Below are 22,835 nucleotides of genomic sequence, written 5' to 3' on the forward strand. Positions count from 1 at the left end.
CTGAGGTAATTAAAGATCGAAATGAGCAGTTTTATTGATAGGTTTTCATTTATAATGATGTCAGCAACTGATTTTGCATTTGTACCCTATTAGATTATATGTGACCTTTAAAACGTTATTTCAGCACGTAGAGTAACAACATCACATAACATTTAACTTTCGATGAGCATAACATGTGTTTCCACTGCTTCCAGCCGCTATCAAGGAGTAGTAGTGCCGGTATTCATTCGTTATTGGTTGATGCCTGCCAGTGTGTTCCTATCCCACGGACTGGTGCTCATGACGTGAATCATTGGGTTGTTTGGTCCAGACTGAAACATGTATAGACTGTCATATAGGATGGAATATTGCTGAGTGAGGGTTAAACAGCTGACAAGAACATGATGATTAGTGTGTAGCAGCTACACGGCTAAAAAAATCACTTTGGCACTTTAACAAACCAGCAACGTGAATGTCAGTCTTCATTGATCAAACCCGGTTCTGTCTGTTCTGACTAAAAGATACCGTGCTGTGAAAAAAGTGTTATTATTAATGTCCTCTTTTCATAGCAAGAATTAGCATTTTTGAAGCAACGATCGGAAACACTTATCAAGACAATTCCAGGCTTGCATTCTAATGATGTAATCTCTTATTGAACGCCCTCAGTGTCGAATTGGTCAAGTAAAGTGGAATATGAAAGTTCCATACGGATAGTCATCGCAGTGCGAGCCATCTTCAACAAAATCAGTGACATCATAGAGAGGAACAATGTAAATGACGTCATAGAATGGTTACATGACAACGTTCCAAGTCAGTCGACTACAGAGCTTGTTGGTGTGCAGATGTGCCCCTGATGCTCTTCCAGTCTGTTTGCTCAGACCAATACTTCATCTCTGAATTAGGTAAGCAGTACTAGTTTTGTTTTACAGAGCGAAATGATTTCTGTCACTTTCCCAATAATGCTCCGCTCTCAGAACATGTATAATTCATCAAGGTATATTTTTCAGAAGCTGTGGAAATGTAGACTTCCCACATATTCTACACTTGCATGGTCTTTCTTGGTTATATTTGCTTCAGAATCTGTACTAGAGGCTACCGATTTATCTGTCCAAAAACTAGTTGTGTGTGGAGAAAATTACAGGCAATAATACATTTATTAAAATTCTTATATTTATCACATCCATCATCTTATATCACATCCATCATTGTCCTGCAGATGAAGATGAATCCACAAGAAAAGCTGAAGAGTAGGAAACTACTCTCCCTAATACACGAGGCGAGTTAGTGTCAGTCTATCTCTCCATGTCCACGAACGCATGAACTGAGTCACTATTTACTTGGTAGGAACATCTTCTCTTTCATGCACGCTAAATAGATTCCAAAATTTCAGCCAAACAATTTTATCGGTTTGTTTGAAGAAAGTTAAGTTTTGAAGTAATTAGTTTCAAACGAGGTCCAGTGAATGCCTCGATTTGACTAACACCCAAATTTTCTGATGAATCATGCATTTTTAGGAAAGTGTCAGCCTACCTCAATCGTGGATTATTAGGTTTAGGTGCTTGTATAATATATGTTGCTCTGTGCTATTTCCAGTCCAATACATGGACCTGAAAACTCAAGTCGGAGGGAACAAACCGTAAGGAACAAACTTTATAAGTATTTGGTTCTTTAATTGTAGATTGTTATAGTTGTGTAAAATAGTGATTATAGGTTAAGCTGCTGTCTTCTGTTATTGTTTACAAGGTGTAACGGCGCGCACTGAACTGTTGTGACTGAGCCTCGTAATAGTGATTGGCTGATATTGACATCATCACATTGACCGAGGGACTTAATTTCATATGCCTCAGCATACCATTGTCGCTACCTTTCAGGACTGGTATGAAATATTCGGATTGTAAAATCAATGAAAGTTATAATGTAACGTGAAGGTTCAGCCTTGTTTGGAGACTTAAATCCTATCCAAACAACATTCCAGTTGTCGGCAAATCGATGTCGTTCAGGCCATGTCAAAGTTCAGACGTGCGATCTGTAACGCAAGCAAACTTAACATATTTATGTTTTCTTGTTGAATAATACATTAATCTCAACGACTGTCAGGGTTGTTGTCAAAAAGGTCGAATGACAAAAGCTCAAACGCTAAGAGTCAAATTGCCCGAAATGAAAAGTCAAAAAGGTCCGAAAATTAAACATTTAACAAATTACACAGTACAATTATGAACAAATGGACTTTAGAACATAAGGAACGTGTTAACTGTAACTAATCTGTCAATAAATAATGTAAAATCTTTCTAATTATTTTTCTGTTCGGGCTATATGATTAGGAATAAGGCCCTTTTGACTGTTTGTCATGACCCATTTTGACTCTCACATCGGCCCATTTAACTTTTTCCATCGGTCCTTTTGTCCTTCGGTCCATTTGACTAGTTCCATCTGCTGAGGGCGACGTATAACGAAACTCATTCAGTTATTCACTTATTGGATACTACATGCACCGTTGTCCCCTTTACACAATCTTGTCCTCGCGCTGATCGTGGTCGTAACTCCCATACGTTAACACTAAGCGTTAAGTGGCACTGGCTACCTTGAAAGAAGCGTTCGTTCAATCCTCAGTATCGGCCAGCTAGCATACTTATCTCGCGTCTGTGGACGTCAGCTTGTCTACGTTTGTGTGGTTTGAGCAAATGATGCACCTTTGTGACATGGTACATAAGTTGTGTCACTTATCTTCATTCATGCTGGTTAAGTTTGGTTTTTTTTGAAGAAATGATGTTATTTTCATACTTCATAGATCAGTATAAATCTATGCTGCGTCGTAACATATTGACATATTCGTGCAGTCATTGCGTGCCAACGTTTAAGGTGACGCGACATGTGGCATACAAGTGAACGTGGGAACACATCTATCACTTGACATGTCCGCCCTATCAAGAGTGACAGCCCAAGCAAGGGCTGGCTGTGTCGTCATGAGCAAAGATTGTAGAAAGCCACGCGACGGTCTCATGTGAGGATGGATCAGCAGCTGAAGTCTCAGGGTACTTCTCGCAGAGGAGCACTTGCTTGTTAAAATACAAGGCCCCAAATACAAAAGTGACTTGACGAATATTACCTTTAAAAGAAGCAATATGAAGTTCATTTCAACAAACAAATGTTCATGATTTGGCGGGAATCTGACCCCTACTAACGTGGACTTAGAAATCACATGGTTTGGAGAATGTCAAATACGACTAAAGTAGTACATTTGTTTACTTCCTACATTCATCGAAAACTTTGACGCTAAATTTGCTTCAATTTGCCGTCCAGACATGAATTCTCGGCTGACACGATCAGACAGAATCTCAACCGTCGTGCTTCCACCGCTCCATATTTCCAAATGAGGCTGCAAGGTCACCATGACCTCACCAGTTATAAATAGATTGAATTTCCTCTCACGGCCAGGCAAGCCTCGGTGGCCAAGTGGTAAGGCGTCGGTCTCGTAAACCGAAGATCCAGGGTTCGATCCCCTGTCGGGGCTATTTTTGTGAGAGGGTTTTTATTTTCACGCACAATCCATAGAATATGGAGTATTTTGACAAAATTGGAAATTCATGTTCTTCATAATGTTATTTGAGCTGAACAACAATATGCAAACAACATGAAACCCCTACATGTGAATTTGATTCACCAGTCAAAAAAAAATCCCATTGATAATTTACCACAGAATGTGCTAAAGTATATTAAATGGAATTTAATAATTGAACTGTTTCAACACAATTAATCTATTCAAATAATTTTATAAACATTACTGCTGACTGAATTGTCAATTAACAAACAATTCTGTGTCTATTGTGTTTTCTGTCAAAAGGATTGTGGTGACTGAGCGTCTTTTCAATTGGGATGCGTTCAGTCCCCTCTTAAAAAAACTATCTAAATAAATTATTACCGATTGGTAAATCTTTCACAAAATATATTTAATACATTGGCATTTATGTTTGACTAGTTGTGCTATCATTAACTCAGTTGCCACCAAAATTTATCATAGTTGCTTCATTGCATATATACTGAGACAAATACATCTATGGTAATTGTGCATCCCCCATCCTTCTATTTTAAAATCCTTATCTGCTGCCAGTAGGAGTAGATTCTGGTAATGTTTCCATGTCTGGTTCAAGTTTTACCTGGAATTCATCCTAAAACTTGAGCATGCTTGTAAATTTGGAAGAAAGTTTTGTAAGTTTGTAAAATGCCAACAAAATTACCAAGACTGTCAACTGGCTTCTTTTCTGAGCCATTTACATGACAAATACATTATATTCTCATTGTTCTCTGCAGTGAATATTGCTAAAACCAAACTGAAATTACTTTCTGCCACTCAGATATATTCTAGCTCAATACCAAATTAATGCCTGAACCAGCCAATCCAGTGACTGATATTATGAGCAATGATATGCCATGCAAGAACAAATATGTTGGTACACTGTAACTATGACTGACTGCTAGATTCATTAAGTTATGTCTTGTGACAAGAAAAGACTGGAAGACACCAGCTGGAACCAAGAATTAAATTACTACCTGCCAGTGCCTGGTAGTCTATGTTGCATTATCGCCCATGGAGTATATGGCACAATTGTTTTGTATAGTTTGACTTATATCTGAAATGTTTGGAAATTAAAGGGTTTGTTTAAGGCCAGACCAATTTTCTTTCTTGTTTAACAGATTCGCCTGTTGAAATGTTTCAGGAATAACAAAAAACATAAAAATTAATTTCCCCACCAAACGAATATATTCCTAATGATTCTATTCCCCAAATATGTAAACTCACAAGAAATTCTTTTTAAGATTGTTTTTTTTTTGCCCCATGTAATATTTTTATTTGGTGCTATTTTCTATTTTTCCATCCTACCTTTAGGTTTTCTCAGGACAAAGAAACAAGAAATGAAATAGGTCTGGCCTCAACCGGTGATTCAGATGATCCCAGTTTTTCATTATAATCTGTTGACTGTCAAAAAGCAGCACACCTCAGTGAGGAATACAGCAATATTTCACAATGACTATGTATTCTTAGACGAAACATGGTATATGTCTTAATAGTGAAGATCATTAAATTCTAGCATTCATTCAGAGACTGGGAATTTCCACAAGGCCCTTGATAATTTTAAGGAATCAAGTTTTCCCCCCCCGAGCCCAAATGAAGTATTTGTCTGTGTTAAGAGCACAGCTCTGTGTACAAAATTGCAGATTTAGGATGTTTGTGTGAGGAAATGGGTTAGATGTGTTTGCCAAAACATGGACTTGATGAATATGTTATACTAATGTAATGAAAATTCTGGGTTATTTCATGACATTATCACAAATTTTTTAACATGTCAAGCTGTCTAACCCTCTGTCAAAATGGAGTAACCTGTCCCTTCATATGTTTTCTGAATGCACATTTGGTACCCTATAAACCTCCTACCCAACAACACCAAGGGATATAAGATACACACAGAAGTCAAATGCACATCTGAAAATCGATAAATACAAAAATCTCATTAAGAAAATCATTTTATTCATCCTTCTATTCTTGAAAAATTACATCTCAACAAAATCAATCGTCATTCACTCATGTTTGTCAAAATATCATTCAAATGACTCAACTAAAAGTATCCAGCTGTATCTCAAAAAACAAAGATTGAATCAACCTTCATGAATATCCTGCACAAAACATGTTTCATTTCTTAAAACCACACGACCTGAAATACAATTAAGTTTTCACTTGATTAATCATAACTGCACACATAGAAAACCTTACAATTTCCATGCCATTATTTTCATGTTTACAACTTATTCTCTGTTGACATGATGATACAATGCATTTTACAGCTTCTCATGATATCTTGATTACAACCATAAAGATTCTCGATGTAGCTGCTTCACGGCTAATAAGTACTTTTGATCTCAAAAATAACAAAAGTTACAGGTCCACTCTTCATCTTGGTACAAGATTCAAAATCAACAATGTTCTTAAATACCAGGGGTGAAATGGTATACCTTGGCATTAGAACTGCAGTATTTTGCCTTCAGTTCAGTACACCATAATGCAATCAAATAATTTGGAATTTTCAGGGTTTTTTTGTATTGTCTTGACGTGTCAGTTTAGTTCAGTCAATAAAACAAAGATTGTTTTTTTTCATCATGTTAATAAACAAAGTAAGACTTGGCTATTCTAATTTTTTTGCATTATGATGCTATCTCATATAGCAAAGCGAAAACCCTGTACTGCAGTATGTACCATACCATGGTAAGAACCTACCGCTTCACCCCTAAATATCTAAATATCTGTATTACATAAAAGTATCATGAATACATATTATAGATTTGTGCTGATTAGTGATTAGAGTCCAATGCATGTAGCTCAATTCTGATATAGGAATATACAGAAAACAAATGTTATACTAATGACAAACAAAATATTTGAAAAATTATAACCATACAAAACAAAAATCAACAATTAACAAATTTGATAATACACTCTGGTGTATCATCACCATCTTATGTTTCAATAGCAGTTTCTATTTCCAAATAAAATTCTGTTGGAAAACACCCAATCTGATAAATAGTGTTCCATCTACCATAAGCAATAGGTAAGCAAATATTACACTTCAAAGTGCAACAAAGTGAGCAAGAAACAATGTCTACTAAAAAGGATAATATGTTCAAAATGTTTTCCTCAGTATTTTAATCTAGTGTATGTCTAAACTGTTGAGCAAGTGTCATTTGACTTCTCTGCTTATTGAAACACTAACTCCTATAATGGGTTAACACTTGCCCTTACGGCAAGGACAGTTCTCCAAATCAGTGCCATAACTCCCATTCACAATACTGACTTACATCAGCTGTAGTACAAAGATTGTCTCGTGGACAAGACATGCTCAAGTGATCACTTATACAGGAAAGGTAAAAAGCATAAACATTGATATCAGGAGGTTTAAACTAAATAAGCAGCATATTTTTAATTGTTTGGCTTAGGAAAGAAGAATATTAATCAGGAAATACCTGGGTCTAGATGTCTGAAGTTCTCCTAGCGTTAAGACGGTCGTAAGTCAATGTTAATGTATGGTACGTACGACTATCATAGTGCTAGGAGAGCTTCGAAGATCTGGGCCCTGATCCATGTGTGATAAACACTATGTAGAAAGGCATTTGTTAACAGCCCTTTGCATACTTTTGTGTAAGGTGAGGATGCTACAAATTACACTACTCAAAAGAACTTTAGTGATGCAAGTTAAATGAATTTAGTTTTATGCCCGCTTTAATCAATATTCCAGCATTATCACATTGAAGAATGCCTGAAATGACTTTCACACATTGTGCCCCTTTGGGGAATCAAACATGGGTCTTCAGCACAATAAGTGGACGTTTTAACCACGAGGATACCCCACTACCCTAACAGTGACATGCAAGCATCAAGTTTTCCTTAACCTCTTTTGAATAGTATGGATCACTAGCAGTGTACAGTGTATTAAAAAAACCCAGAGCATAAACTAATTTAAACAGCAGACAATGCTCATTTACCACAACTCACCAATATTCATTCCCAATGTTCATGCTGAGATGCACCATGATCAAGTACATAATGCAAACCAAATTCCAAGAATAATATGAAATTGTTGAGTGACACTTCCACTGCGGTGTTTATAATGCTATAATGCTGTTGATATACGACTGATGGAAGATCTTCATGATGTTGGCAATGTATGCTAAAGTTGGCAAAGAGCCTTCAAAGCAGTTTCAGAAAATATGGTGCTATATTCCATTTTTTAATCCCTCCGCATGCATCTCTCAGAAGTAAAAAATAAGTTCATGCATTATTTCAAACAACAATAACAGTCAACTCATGTGAATCCTGTTAGCAGAGAGTTTATAAATACTAAGGAAAGGGGAAGCTCCTAGTTAGCATTGTGGGTCTCAACATGGTATTCAGGTATATTCTGCAGTGTCTGAATGTGGGAGACATGCACTCACTGGATGACTATGGTACGGTTGAGACAAACCAAGGATCTTAATCAGGATGAAGCATTGGATCCTGGAGGCCCGGGGATGAGACTCTGCATAAACAAAATGTCACCCTGTTCTAACTTCCAGACCCTGGGAAGTGCAACACATCCCCATTGGACAATAGACCGGTATCACATGGTTGCCGTTGTCTAGGTAACAGGTCTGGTCCATTGACACCATTATCTAGAACAGCTCTGGGACAGGCTAGCCCAGAGTTACTTATAATGATCAAAATATATATCCAAAGCCACACAATCAATAATGAAGTTAATTAAAAGGTATGTACATTCCTGAAGCTCATGTACTCAACAATATAATAATAATGTGTACATATTATACTGTACACATGCCACACTCAATGTCTGCACACAATTCAAAGTAACCTGCATGAATAAAAATATAAAGCAAGCCACTCATTGACTTGTTCATAAGCTCAAAATATATGATTATACCAGTAGCTAGATGAGGCACTTTGTTTGTGAGGAGATTAACAAGCTCTAGCAATAACTATATTTCCACTCAAATAAAAAGTTGTGCACCATTATTCAATTGACTACAAATATGAATACATAAAGAGCTATTACTACACAAAAATATGCCTTGTTAGTGCTGTGGTACATATATTATGTCTTCAAACAATGTCCCTGCCATGAAAAGTTTCCTGAACAGCTAAGTCATGGAAGTGGTTTGAAGGTATTATGCGGAACAGAGCAACAGACTTTGTATGTACATGCTTAGTAACTAATCAGGAAGAAATAATTTCACCTCAAATTTTATCTTAAAAAAATTGTTTCAGACAAGAACGGACTGAAAAAATTACACTGGTGTAAAAAGAGTTTGGCTTTGCCTTACACATAAATACAACCAGTGCCCCCAAACCAATCTGTTTCTAACAAACAAAGCACACTTGTCCAATTCCTACCAACATAAAATGATCAGCCTAGACTGATCAAATTAATAGTCTATATTTCAGTGTGAGGTCCCATTGATCTAATCTAGTGGGTAAAAGAACTAAAACCTACCCAAATATATATATTTTAAAGCAACCGTATAAAACTACTTAATCATTTCTGTGTGATACACCCTCAGGATGCAATTCTGCAAAAGTACTAAGAAAATCTTACTGATAATTTTTTTTTATGACTGTAGCAATAATTCAGACAATCCTTTGTATAGGATGACTCGATATTTTCCCTCCCCAAAAAGTCAAGCCTCCGGAATGAGGTCTTTCGGCAAGTCGGTCACATAGCACTCGGTCACATAGCACTAACATAGACAATCAGAATTAGTGCTAAGCTTGTTCTGGCAAATGAACCAATGTGCTGGTTCAATGGCATAATCAAATACTATTCACCTGACAACATCTCGAAACAATGAGTTCCATGCACTCCCTACCCGGACAAGATGAATATCCATAGCAAGTTCCAGTCTGAACTTATTGAGATTATCACCTTTTCTGGTTGGACTGATATGCATATACAAGAGGAATTCAGAGAATGACACAAATACGACAGAACTGTCACAGAAACTGGAATGTAATGACAGGTAAGATCCCACCCAGACACAATGACTGACATCCAAACATACAAGACTGCAGCTTATTCTAACAATCTAGCAATGTCTGCTACAAATTCTCATATTTAATTTTTCTTGGATTTTTTTTCATTATTCATTATAAACAATCGAGGAAAGCTCAACTACATTGTGAATATGACTTGCTAGAATTGCAAGTTTTGGAAAAGGCCGACAACGCTTCTTTCAAAGTGAATATTTGATACCATAGCGCAAACTAATGCAGATTAAATCATTTTCATCAACTGCGTTACATGACTATGCCTAGACTTAATGAAAGATTAAACTAAAAGAATTCACTTTTGAGGAGTAGAATACTGGATGATCTGACAAGGAATCCACATTTTCAGAGATTCTTAAATGGATATGGAGGACTTACTGGTATCAGTGTTGTTATTGCAAATTTGGCCCAGAATCATCTGTGTTTGCAAACATGTCTCAACAACCAGAGCCTGTTGCCATAGAAACAATTTAAAAAAAAAAATTACTATGTTATTGCTAATGCCTTCATAACTTGGGCTTAGAGTTTTTAAGTTCTCTTGGAGCTAAGATAATTGTAAGTGTCATACATTAACATTAACTTGCTATTGCCTTAGCATGCTAAGATGGCCTCGAAAATCTAGGCCAAAATCAAACTGGAACAAAGATTGATGTTATTGAATAAAAGTGTTGCTGTAAACGGTATTTCAGTTATATCACAGCATGTCAGCTGGGATAACAGATGCATGTTGTGGCCATTTACAACTTTGATAAAACTGATCACAAAACAAGTAGATCCTGATAGGGCTTAGGGATACAACTAAGCAAACTTCTATATTCTTCATAAAAGTTTCTATCCACCCAACATTCAATATTCAAGCACTATATGAATCATAATATGAACTATTAAATACTTTCATACTGAAAATTGGAGTGGTCCTTTAGTTTTCTTTGTGTCTTTGACCAGGTTGTTAATTTATTGTCGAGTCGGTTCAAGTGGATAAAACCCCATATAGACAGATCAGTCAGATTTAAGCTGATAACACCTCCAACAAAACAACAATGGATCAAGACATGAGTGATAACACCACAACACATAGATATAAAAGGGTGAGATGTTAAAGGCAGCCAAAAATTTACACCAGATCACAGTGTCAGTGTACAGACCATCAATCAGCAAAGTGGATTTCATATTCATTAATTGCATCAAGAGATTCACCATCAGGCCTTCGCCTTCGAATTTAATATACTTCCCATCAAAAATTTAGACTCACTAGTGTCATTGTCACTATAGCCACTTACTTCAGGCAACTGTTCTAAACTAAAATTTGCCAAACATTTCATAGTGTACTGTTTACACATTAACTGACACATTTAACGTTGAAAAGATTTGTGTCATGAGTTCAAAAAATGATAAAAATCAGCAAATTCTTAAGAAGTCCTAACACCAAAACGCAGCTGTTCACATGCAAGATTTTGCACATGCAATTCATCTGCATTTAGTTTGCAGTTGGTTTTCCCAAGTTAGTGGAAAAAATTAATCTTTGATGTAACCATACATACATAACACACAGTTAGAGTGTTAAGTGATAATAAACTTTTGATGGATAGTAGAGATAACATTATTTCCATATAGCCCAAACTAGGAAAGGTAGGTGTACTTGTGGCACGTGAAGTGAAGACTGATGGATCTGAGGATGGTGATATCACATGACGAATCCCTGCTAGGGCTGGCAAACTCCACATAGTAAGGAATGCTCTTTGACAGTTTCTGATATACATCAACAGTAAAAGTTTGTTTCTTGCCAGCAAGTTTTACCCGATTAGGTGAACCAAGTAAAGGTAGTGTGTTTGTCATGGGTCTAAAAGGGCAGTCAATGTTTCTCGGGTGAAAACAGAAAAGTGAACAAAAGGTGGGGTATCACAAGTTGCTTTAGTGGTTGCTTGTCTAACTCCCAGATTTCGGTCGTCATAACGACGTTGTTTGAGAGGTCGGGGTTTTCGGTAACACCGTGTCCATGCACTTCTGAGCTTCCTGTTTGAGGTCCTGGGCTTCTGTCTTGATCTTACCAATCACCCACTCCATAGCCTGTCGTCCCTAGCAACAGACACAAAAACACATTAAGACAAAATGAAAGGAACAATGAGTGAGTTTAGTTTTACATTGCTTTTAGCAATATCCTTGCAATATGTATTTTCTGTTCCTGAGTCTTTTAACAAACTATGAATACTGGAGCTGGGGTGGTGGGATAGGTTCCATGACAGAAGTCTAGCTTACCTTTCCTGCATTGTTTGATATGGAGTCTGTCATGACTGTCTCCAGGTAGCTGCTCAGTGGAACTCCCTTCACCGTGACAACAGCTTCCTGATGTAGTGTGGTCCTGGATGTTAGCAAAGAAATGAGTGAGTTTGGTTTGAAACTGCTCTTAGCACATCACAGCAGGGGACACCAGAATTGGGCTACCCATGTGGGGAATCAAACTCTGGTCTTTGGAGTGATGAGCTACAGTTTAACCACTTGCCTCAACCACCGCCGAAGGTTAAAACGAAAGCGTGAGTTTGGTTTTAACACCACTCTGAGAGCATTTCGGTTATCCCACAGTATGTCAGCTTGATGTGAGGAAATAACCAAACTCATATTAGAGATTCATATCTTTAAGGTTTGTGAATGGTACCAGCAAACCTGGATTCAAACCAAAAAATCTGGCACGCCTGGCAACAATGCACAGCAATCTCAACATGAAAGACAGCTTAGACTGCCATTTTCCCAGACATCTTTCATAGATCACAAATCTTCAAAGGTCATGCAGGTATGCAAACACATTTTGAAATATTAACTAAAAAACAAACCAAATATATGAGGTATCACGCTGCTCTTACTATTGATGATCTCCACTCTCACAAGCTCCCTTAATATACATCCATATACATTACAAGTGAGTCTGCCCTTTCTAAATCCCATTAGCAGCTAGTAACGATAAGCATGGGTTTGCATGTGATACTGTAACACTGTATCCCTTACCTTGTTCGGTCCTCAGGGTGTGGCACATAGGACAAGTACTCGTCCACAGTCACCACATTGCAGAACGTCAACTGTAACACAAGCACATAACTATCACGCACGTTGCAGGGCTAATGTCAGATTAAAAACTTACACATTGCATGTGGGAAATCAAACCCAGGTCTTCAGCTTGACAAGTGAATGTTTCTTAACTTCAAGGCCACCTGACCATCCCATGAGTTTTACAGTTTTGGCAATGGCATGAAATATGGTTCCTACCTTGAGCATGTCAGACATGGCTTCTAGCCTTATACTATATACAGGAGTATCACTCCACAAGAAGCTAGCTCTACCTCAAAGTGATATACATCTCAACAGCGATTGCTCAATGCAAATGAACTGCTTACATCTAGCATCTACTGTGCTTATACCATAAGCAATAGGTGATATGGCCAATGGATATATGGTGTTGATATCACCACAAACAGGAATACAAATACTGAAAAAAACTTCAAATTTACAACATCATCCACTGGATAAATTTCAATGACCAAAATGCTACTCAATTTGTGTGGTTGTGAGTTTGGCTTTGTACTGCTTTTTGCAATACTTCACAGCGGTGGACACCAGAAATGGGCTTCACACAATGTACCCACATGGGGAATCAAACCCCTGTCTTCGGTGTGACAAGCAAATGCTTCAACAACTGTTCTGTCTCATCCACCCTACTCAATCAGAATTGAGATGCAGACTCCAGGCAGCTGATTACCAGTAACCATGGCAACACAACTTACATTTCTTGTTCTCATAGTGAGAGTCCTGTTGGCTGTGTCTACTTCTGAGTGCTCACTGGCGTAACACACCCGGTCCATGCCAACAATCTGTGGGCAACAAAAACATCAGCTATAGAGTGGTAATGTACTAAAACCCAGCCATTCCATATTTGCTATGAACAAATAATCTTGAACTGGGGAACTTTTGACAAGCAGGAAACTCTTCCAATAAGAGGACAAAAAAGCCCTCAAAACACAAATGTTAAATAGCACTGTGTTGTGCCTTGAGCCCAGGAGCTTGCAGGAATCATGCAATACCTTTTCACATGGGGTATGAGATTTCAATACAATGCTTTTTTTTCATGTGTTCCTTTTCTGAACTTGAATCACAACCCATTTGTTTCTACAATTAAGACCAAGTGAGTTTAGTTTTATGTCGCACTCAACAATATTCGAGCTATTTAACAGTCTGTAAATAATTGAGTCTGGCCAAGAAAACCCACTGATCAACAGCACAATCATTGATCTACACAACTGGGATATGATGATGTGTCAACCAAGTCACTGAGTCTGATGCCGAAGACCAGTTCTAGTCTGGACCTTCCTAGATGGCATTTGGCCACACTCAGCAGTGTTCCAACTATATGGTAGTCTAAAAGGCACATTTAATGCTATTCATATTTAGCTAGGAAATAATGGAGAATCTGCAAAGACCAGTGGTGGTTAAACAGTTGCTGTTTTTACTCACATTTCAAATCAAAGTAACGAGTAATGTAACAGCTGTATCACATTACAAGGGTTGTTAATCAATGCATTCTATCATGGGCCTCATATTTCAATACATTATTACAGTAAACTATACTGAACTGCACAAGATATGCAAGGTTACGAAAAATTAAATCTCATAAAAGTAAGCATTCATGTTTACGTCTAATATTTAAGAATTTGACAAAAAACAGGACTGCACTTCTTTTTCTGTTCAGCATATATGTGTAAAGAACCTGCTTATAACAAACTGTCAACAAAACAAACCAGCAGACATGACAAACTGTTTGTATTTATCACAAATCACTTGCTGTATGTTTTAATTTAACACAATACAATGAACTATTACAAACTAAAATCAGTGGTTTCTTTGAGTGTGACATAGTTTTAGTTTACTTGTAACATCTCATAAGGCCAACAATGGCATGCATGGGACCAGTTGTAACCTTGCACCTCAGTGTTAATCTGAAGCGAGATAACCTACTTTTGTAACCCAGGCTGACAGCCCCCATGATGTGCTGAGCAGTCGGTGACTCTTGAGCTTGCCGTCAGGTGTAACCTGTCTCTCTACAACATCAATACCCTGCACGCTCGGGTTCATGGGATTGGGGTACTTCCTCCATGCTGCCTTCACAACGGTCTCCCATGGATGGCTGCAATGTCAAAAAACATCATCAATCTCCATTTTTGTCACATCTTCATCACACCATCTCATTTTCTCACATAAATGATACACCATACTAACATTGCTATACAGAACATCAACATATTTAAACACCATGATGATCTCGGTTACAAATATCAACTCAAATCATTATTATTCCTAAGGTGTTGAGGCTTCTGTTATTACTGTAATTGTAGTCATGCATAATACTTGAACACATGAATGTCAACTCCAACTAACAGCACGAGCATTAATCTGCACAAATGGGAACCGATGACGTGCCAACCAAGTCAGTGAGTCTGACCACTTGATCCCGTTAGTTGCCTCTTACGACAAGCATAGATGCCTCTTATAGCAAGCATGGGTTGCTGAAGGCCTGTTCTACCCCGGGACCTTCACGGGTCATGAAAGTAGTCAAACCAATTGCAACCCTTCATAATTATATGATAACTATACGTATGTCACAGAAGTGAATAAAATACTGCTGCCAGTATCTCTTAGTTTAATATTTTCCTGCAAGCTGCAGTTCAAACATACAGAAGAAACTGTAATCTAAAACTGCAAAAGTTAACAAATTAATGCTATGTGCAGGCAGACAGGTTTAGCAATTCCCAAGGGCATGTTGTCACAGACAATACATACATTTCCCATCAATTAACAATGATCAACTAGACAATGATTTGAAATGTATTTTGTGTTGTGTAAAATACACGATGTTTGAATGTTTGAGCAGTTCAGGTCAGCATGTATAACCACGTTAGCTGTCTGACAGTAATAACTTATAAAGGATGTGTTTTCAGAATAACACCCTTGATGATTATTTCTTGAGATTCTGAATTAAGGTACCGACAGGTAAATAAAAATCCTTCACACACCTGCAATGTTAATAATTCACTGCACCCACAACACATCTATTAAGTTCTCAAGTGTTTCATTGTATCTCTCTGAGCAGTAACGTCATTTCATTCATCAATCCACATGATCAGTAATTCATTCCAGGCGCTAAAGAAATGATCAAAATGTACCGTTCCCAACACTGTTATTTCACATACTGCATGCAGGAGCCTCAAAAATAATAATTTGGGGTCAATGGCTGATTCATCTTGTCAAGGTAAAACCTGGCATGATAATGATATTGGTATTGAGAGTAACCCATCTTTTCACCACTAGGGGTAATGAGATGACACAGTTTTATGGATGATCAACTTCTTTATTTTAACAATTGTGACATTTCAGTTTAGGTTCTTAAACCGTTTTCAAGCATGAAACGTCAAAATTGTAAAGAGGTTGATCATCTACAAAGTTGTGTAGTCTGCTTGAAAACAGTATAACACAGTTATTAAAATAAAGAAGCTGACCATCCATCAAGCTGTGTCATCTCTACACTAGCAACTTCTAGCATGCCGCTCAAACAAATCACTAGTTCTATTGCACAAGCTGTAGCACAAAAAGATGATTCTTCTCCTTGGCACTGGTGCCTAACATGCCTGACTCATCATGACAGCTGTTGTCATCCAATAATGTGTACTGAGTCAACACCAGCTGTACAGTTACATGCAAAATATGACAAAGGTGGGTCTTTTTAACATTGTTTGTGGAGTTTTTTGAACTGTTAAAAGCTAGTCTGTCTTCAGGTATTCAGCAATACTTCAATTATAACATTTTGGCATGTAAAATGTTCAAGTCTGAACCAGTTAAAAACAGTGACTGACGTCATGATCAATAATCAACATTGTTGCAGCATGAGTCAAGTTTTATTTCACTTGTTTCAATATCTTAGCAATATTCTAGCAATATAATGGCAGGGAACACCAGAAATGACCTCCACACTTTGTGCCACCTTGGAGAATCGAACCATTGATCGAGTGAGTGAGTGAGTTAAGTTTTACGCAGCACTCAGCAATATTCCACAAATAATCGAGTCTGGACCAGAAAATCCAGTGATCAACAACATGAGCATTGATCCGCACAGTTTAGAACCGATGACATGTGTCAACCAAGTCAGCGAGTCGAACCACTGATGACTGCACATTGGAGCATGAGTATAAGCAACGGAACAAGGCTCTGCATAGCCCCATATCATATAACATAAAGTTGCATTGTACGACCCAAAACAATCATGCATACTTTGGAACAAGATCTTAATACCTTACCAATAATACCAGGCATTGACACAGGACTTTTGGACAACTGACATATTTTTTGAGAATGGTCTTTTTTTCTCCTCAGCTTTATCCTACAACTATTTCTTTCTGTCTTTATTCATCTATTTAGCAACAAAGTTTCACAATTTACATTAGCCTTTCTTTTGTTACTTATTTAACAAGCAACAATCTATTTATTTTTAAAATTAACACACATTGCAGGTGTGGATATTTCAAGCTTTTCATAAGCTTACTTCTGTCAACAAACTATTAATCAAAAGCATATTTTAAGGTATAAAATATTTCCCACAACTAGTATTCAAATGGATGATCCATTACCATTGCTTACATTAAGTTACAAGCACTGAATACCAACTTAATGTAAAAGACTTCATGGTTTTAAGCTGCTTTTACTTTTAGCAATAATCCAGCAATATCAGAGCTGGGGACACCAGAAAACGTACTTCACACATTGTACCCATATCTGGGTACTTGGCATGATGTGCCGTAGCTTTAAGTTTAACCACTTGGATACCCCACTGCCCCTTCAAGGTCAAGATCAAGAGCCATGCTTTCCATATTAACAGAAAGACTACTTCATTAAGTTTGCATGACTTTCACATTTAATTATTCTGCACATGATCAAGCAAGCTCTTCCATTAGAATACACAGCAGCTGCTTTCCGTAAGCAGGACTGACATGAGGACAGCATTAGTTACAGGTCAGGGACTGAATATAATATTCTAGTAAGTACATACAGGTCATTAACTTATGACTCACGGGACATTTTAATCCTTTTATCCTTTTCAATAAGTCCATGCAAATCACAGGTTAGCATGGACAGCCAAACAAATACTCTTGAAACTAATGCGACCTCTGGCCTCTAGCCAAAAGAGTCTCAATATTAACATCAATAATGCTACTTCCCTCCAGCTCCAGTAGAATTATATGTAATGAAGTAGAGATGTATTCAAGACTTACCCTAATCCAACCTTTCATTAATCCAATCGGAGAGCAAATAAAACAACTTATTAGTTCAGAGTAGACAACTTCTCCAACATTTCAGTAATCATGCTTAATAGGCATTGTGAGGTGTCAACATACATGAACAAGATGGAACCTGTAGATGAGGATGAGTGTAAAGAAAAGGAAAAGGAAACATTCCAGGTGAAAAGTAACTGATGTTATGACCGTTGATTTACTGAATGCCATAATGACCTGCACATGTTTGAAACTGCCAGTCCGATACAATAACGACCACTGCTGGGCCTCTGGGCAGGCGGTTATTTTGAACGCTGGTGACCAGTGAGTAATCAGAACACTTGGCAATGACAGCAATGACTGAGCATTGTCACCAAAATGGCATAACCCACTACTGCAATTTATCAAATCAAACTTAAAGAGGAATGAAAGTGTTGGTCATAAATTAAGATGAAGTTAAACGTCAACAAATACATGAAAAGTTATCCTCTCTTGATATCTTGTGCTGTAGTTGTTTAAATGCACAAATATTTTCAAGACTCACCGTGACATTGACATGAATGTCATAGTGCACAAAACATGCAAAAACAGTAATAAAGAAATTCCTTGTTGAAAAACATTCAAGTGAAGTCTTGAAAGTCTATGAATCCACTGAACTGTTCTTGAGATATCTTCCTGACAATCTGAACAAGCACCTTAGCATGCTGAAATCTTCAAAATGTCGCCATGACCTTGAAAATGAAGTGAGGAGCACCAAAATCAACTGGGGCTTGTGACTTCCCGAGATAAAATTTTGTGTTCAATATGAAGAAAATGCTGTAAAAAGGTCTTAAGATATCTTGCTGACAAGGGTAAAACGTCAACATCCCCTTCTGACCTTGAAATGAAGGTATCAAATATGAAAAGAGCCTAGTCAACGGTTCTTAAGATATTCCAATTTGTATGGACAAACATACAGACAGAGCCTAATACCATATTCCCCACTTTGCACATAACTGGTGGCGGGGGATAATTAATTGGATGTCCCTCATACAATTTCTACTGTTTAAATCACATACTGTTATTAGTAGATCGTTTTTAAATCTGCTCCTCAATAAAGAATTCTGTGGAAAAGACAGGACACAAAACTGTCCTAGCACTAGCAGTTCTCTGTGAACATGGTGTCTTTATTTGAAGAATAAGAACATATCATTCTTCTTGTCAGTCTTGACCAATGAAGGTACAGGTTGGATAGGCCTTCAGCAACCCAACAATCCAGCTTGTAGGAGGCGACTAACAGGGTCGGGTGGTCAGGTTTACTGCCTTGGTTGGCACATGTCATCGGTTCCCAATTGCGCAGATCAATGCTCATGCTGTTGATCACTGAATTGTCTGGTCCAAACATGTTTTTTTACACACTGTCGCCATATACCATAGCTGGAATATTGCTGAGTGAGGCGTAAAACTAAACTCACTCAGTCAATCTTGTTAGTCTCATCATAGTACATCTTCTGTGGGATTTATCTAGCCCTGTTTAACGACTGATGCTCAACATTAAACCTGCTGCAAAGGTGATTAAGTAATGCCTCGCTTACTAACATTATGACTATGCAGGAATACCCTGCACTTCACTGAATACGGCCAATAAACATGATAAATGAAATAATTATGACTCTCTGTGTGAAACTGTGTTCCTGTTATTTTTATGTCAACAGACTAACAATTGAAATGTTCATACCATACTGTATGCAGATCTTATATCATGATCTATGTTGCGCATCTTTTGAAGTTGTGAAAGATTTTGGTTTAGAATCACAGCACTGATTGCTAGAAGTCTGTGAGTTTAGCATTACGCCACACTCAGCAATATTCTAGCTTTATGGTGGCAGTTTATGACAATCAAGTCTGGACTAGTCAATCCAGTGATAAACAGCATGAGCATTGACCTACACAACAGGGATACAATGACATCTGACAGCGAGTCTGATGAGTTTGTTAGGTATTCGTTCTACCCTGACTAGGTGAAATACTTAATTTGATTGCAGAATAAAAAAAACCAGGCAATATCAATTTTGTCTGAAAATGTGTCTGATTTCACCACTGCTTCAGTGTGCATGTATTCAACACTGCTGTAGTACTTCAGCTGCTTGATGGCCAACATGGCTGATATCAACACAACAGACATGATTGAAATGTTAATTAATTATTTATTAAAACTTGAAAAATACAGTTATATGATTTTTTTGCTCCACAATATATAGGGAACCTCAATATCATATTGCCTTCTAGTTAATGAATATTCGAACTCAATTACATAAACAAACAATATCTAACTTATGAAAATACATTGCTGCTTATACAAATTTTTGACAAAATGTAAGACTTGTAAGACTTGGTAATCTGTGTACTTGTTTCCATTTTCCAGCTCTTTGCAACATAACGGTCAGGCAAAACACTAAATTTACACCACTCATACTCCTTCATGCAACGTTACATTGTTTACAAAGTGACACATACCTTGTTTCGATGAATAGTATTCAGATTCCAGGTAGACATTCCTTGTTAGAAATTCATGTAGTAATTCACATCTCGTGATCATGAATAATGAATTGAATTGAAGGGATATGGCTTGAATCACAGAATATGTCAGTAAATGGTAACAGCCCTATGTGATTGCAATATTTGCCTATAACTGAGTATGCTGTTTACCCCACTTTCAGTAGTATTCCAGCACTATCAAGGTGAGGGACACCAGAAATGGGCTTCACACATTGTATCCATGTGGGGAACTGAACCCGGGTCTTCAGTAGCATCAGACAATACTAATAATTCGAGATTCTAATTGTCCTGTTTTATTTCAGTACATAAATACTAGACTATATTCAATCATTTTAATTTTCTGCATTACCTTTCAGGGCAAATAGTTTGATAGAGGATTGATACATGTTGCAACTAACTGTATGATGTCCGCCATTCTAAGTAATTTAGTTAACCAATAATGAGAAATCAATCAATCAACGAAATGGTGGTTAATTCTTTGAAGGGAGGATGTTGTTTTTACACTCGCACTTTACAACAGGGTATAGTCAGTATAGATAAGTACATCTACACACACTGCCTTTTGACAAATCTGCTGTAGAAGATAACAGTAATGAAGCAATCAGTGTGTTATTGGTTAATCCTTTGATCAATGTTTGTTTTTGTAACTCAGCTAACAAACCCTTATGTACACATATTACATGACATGTAATATATTTGCCACATCTGACCTTAATTAATGATGTTGAGGATTTACTCTATACAGGAGAAATGCCAAATGGGAACCTTTGTCAAGTAATCTGAGTGGTGTCACCACTAATTAAACCTGTTATAAATTCATTAACTGACCATCAAGTGAATGGTGACAAATAACGTGTAGGTTTATACCATCAAATGCAGGTTACAGCAAGGAAAAAGTACTTGTATCGCATGCAGTTTGAAAACACTTATTGGTCGAAACTTACTTTGTTATATTATAAGAAATACATACAGGCATTTGCTGTGTACTTGGGTAAATAGGTATAATACATTTTTTACCTTGGAAAATTTGGTTTCATAATTAGACCGTTGGCAAGAAACATTATTCGCTCCGCATCAATGCGCCTTTAAATCAATAACTAACCATTACCCTTCAATGGGGGTTTGACTGAAAAAAGGTGCCATACCAGAAGGTCTTTGATAATGTGTTTGGTCTGAATGGGGTAACAAACACTAATGGTCATAAAGGGGTGCCTAACCAAAAAAGATTCTGGGCTAAGGATGGAGTATGAAAAGCTGATTCTGAATAAGAAAAGCTGAAGATCAAAGTGGAATGTGAAATCTGTGAAGCAAAACCAGTCTGATCTAGCTGCCTCTACATACGCTGATTCTGGCATACTGCATTAATCATAGTAATGTCAACGTGGAATAGTTGCGAATGGTAAGAGTTCCTCCGGTTCCCCCATCCAAAATAATATGTATAAACAAATATGTTCTAAAATCATTCACAAAACATAACACAACAATTACTAGACAACTCACAATAATAACTAAAATCCAAAACAATTAAATTTACTATGCACTGTTGTAAGCCATGGACCCAATGTAATGTTACAAATATAATGTGGGGGAAGGAAAAACTGTTTCCTAATCCAAGCAAACTTAGAGTACCACAGTTGACAGTATCACGCGTGTTTGTTTCATTTAGGCTCTGTTGTAAATCGATTCGAGCTGTATGTTGTATGGGGCTAAATTATAAACGGTCCGGATTTTGTTATACAATGTGTCATGGTCAAGACCTCGAGGCACCAGAGTGCGTGAGGTTTACATGGTCGGCTGACCACCAAGCACCGATAAGTTTAAGTGTATTCTAGATTTTCTTGCATAGTTTATAAATACTGACATTAATGTACAATTCATCAATGTAATCGATCGAATTCAAGCAATAGATAACGAGCAATCACTGAAAGTCACTTAGAAGAAATTTCCCACACAACAGGAAAAGTACCAGAAAGGTGGTGAAGGTCGAATGCTACCTGTCATGGCAACAGAGGGGCACTTTGGGTCTCTAACACGATTTGATGAGAAAACAAATATGAACACTTACTCGAAAGTGTGATCTGACGTCCAAATCTTCATAGCGAAAATCTCAATACACTTCTGTTTCACGAAATTCCAGTCACTTGTTTGTCATCCAGTCACGTTTCCTCACCATGCAACCCGGAATCTTACGCAAGACGGAAGTAGTAAACAGCAAGAAAAGTAGTTCTGGGTATTTGCCTCTAATTTTATATTTTAAGTTCATGTGAAGAAAATAGTCTGATATATATAACTATAAACAAAATATGGCAAGATATTCACGCAATATTGATAAATCAGTATTTTGTGTGAAAGGAATTTAATTTATACGCCGTAACGTGTACTAAAGCATATCTTGATTGGTCTGTCGTACCACAAGCGACCAATCA

General features: G+C 37.3%; 1 protein-coding gene and 1 non-coding gene across 2 annotated transcripts; one reads left to right on the forward strand and one right to left on the reverse strand.

The window, feature by feature from the left end:
* Nucleotides 1-3,418: 3,418 nt before the first annotated feature.
* On the forward strand, nucleotides 3,419-3,490 carry Trnat-cgu (transfer RNA threonine (anticodon CGU)). The gene has a single exon. It is a non-coding gene; the product is annotated as a tRNA-Thr (tRNA).
* A 1,996-nt stretch (nucleotides 3,491-5,486) lies between these two features.
* On the reverse strand, nucleotides 5,487-22,618 carry LOC137258178 (PRELI domain containing protein 3B-like). Its single transcript, XM_067795756.1, has 6 exons — nucleotides 22,475-22,618; nucleotides 14,567-14,735; nucleotides 13,339-13,425; nucleotides 12,566-12,636; nucleotides 11,822-11,924; nucleotides 5,487-11,641 (listed from the first exon to the last, which is right to left on the reverse strand). The coding sequence occupies exons 1-6, from the start codon at nucleotides 22,504-22,506 to the stop codon at nucleotides 11,513-11,515; spliced, it is 591 nt and encodes a 196-aa protein (XP_067651857.1). The 5' UTR covers nucleotides 22,507-22,618; the 3' UTR covers nucleotides 5,487-11,512.
* Between the last annotated feature and the right edge of the window lie 217 nt (nucleotides 22,619-22,835).

The sequence above is a fragment of the Haliotis asinina genome, chromosome 12 (genome assembly GCF_037392515.1).
Source record: "Haliotis asinina isolate JCU_RB_2024 chromosome 12, JCU_Hal_asi_v2, whole genome shotgun sequence".
NCBI classification, from domain to species: Eukaryota; Metazoa; Mollusca; class Gastropoda; order Lepetellida; family Haliotidae; genus Haliotis; species Haliotis asinina.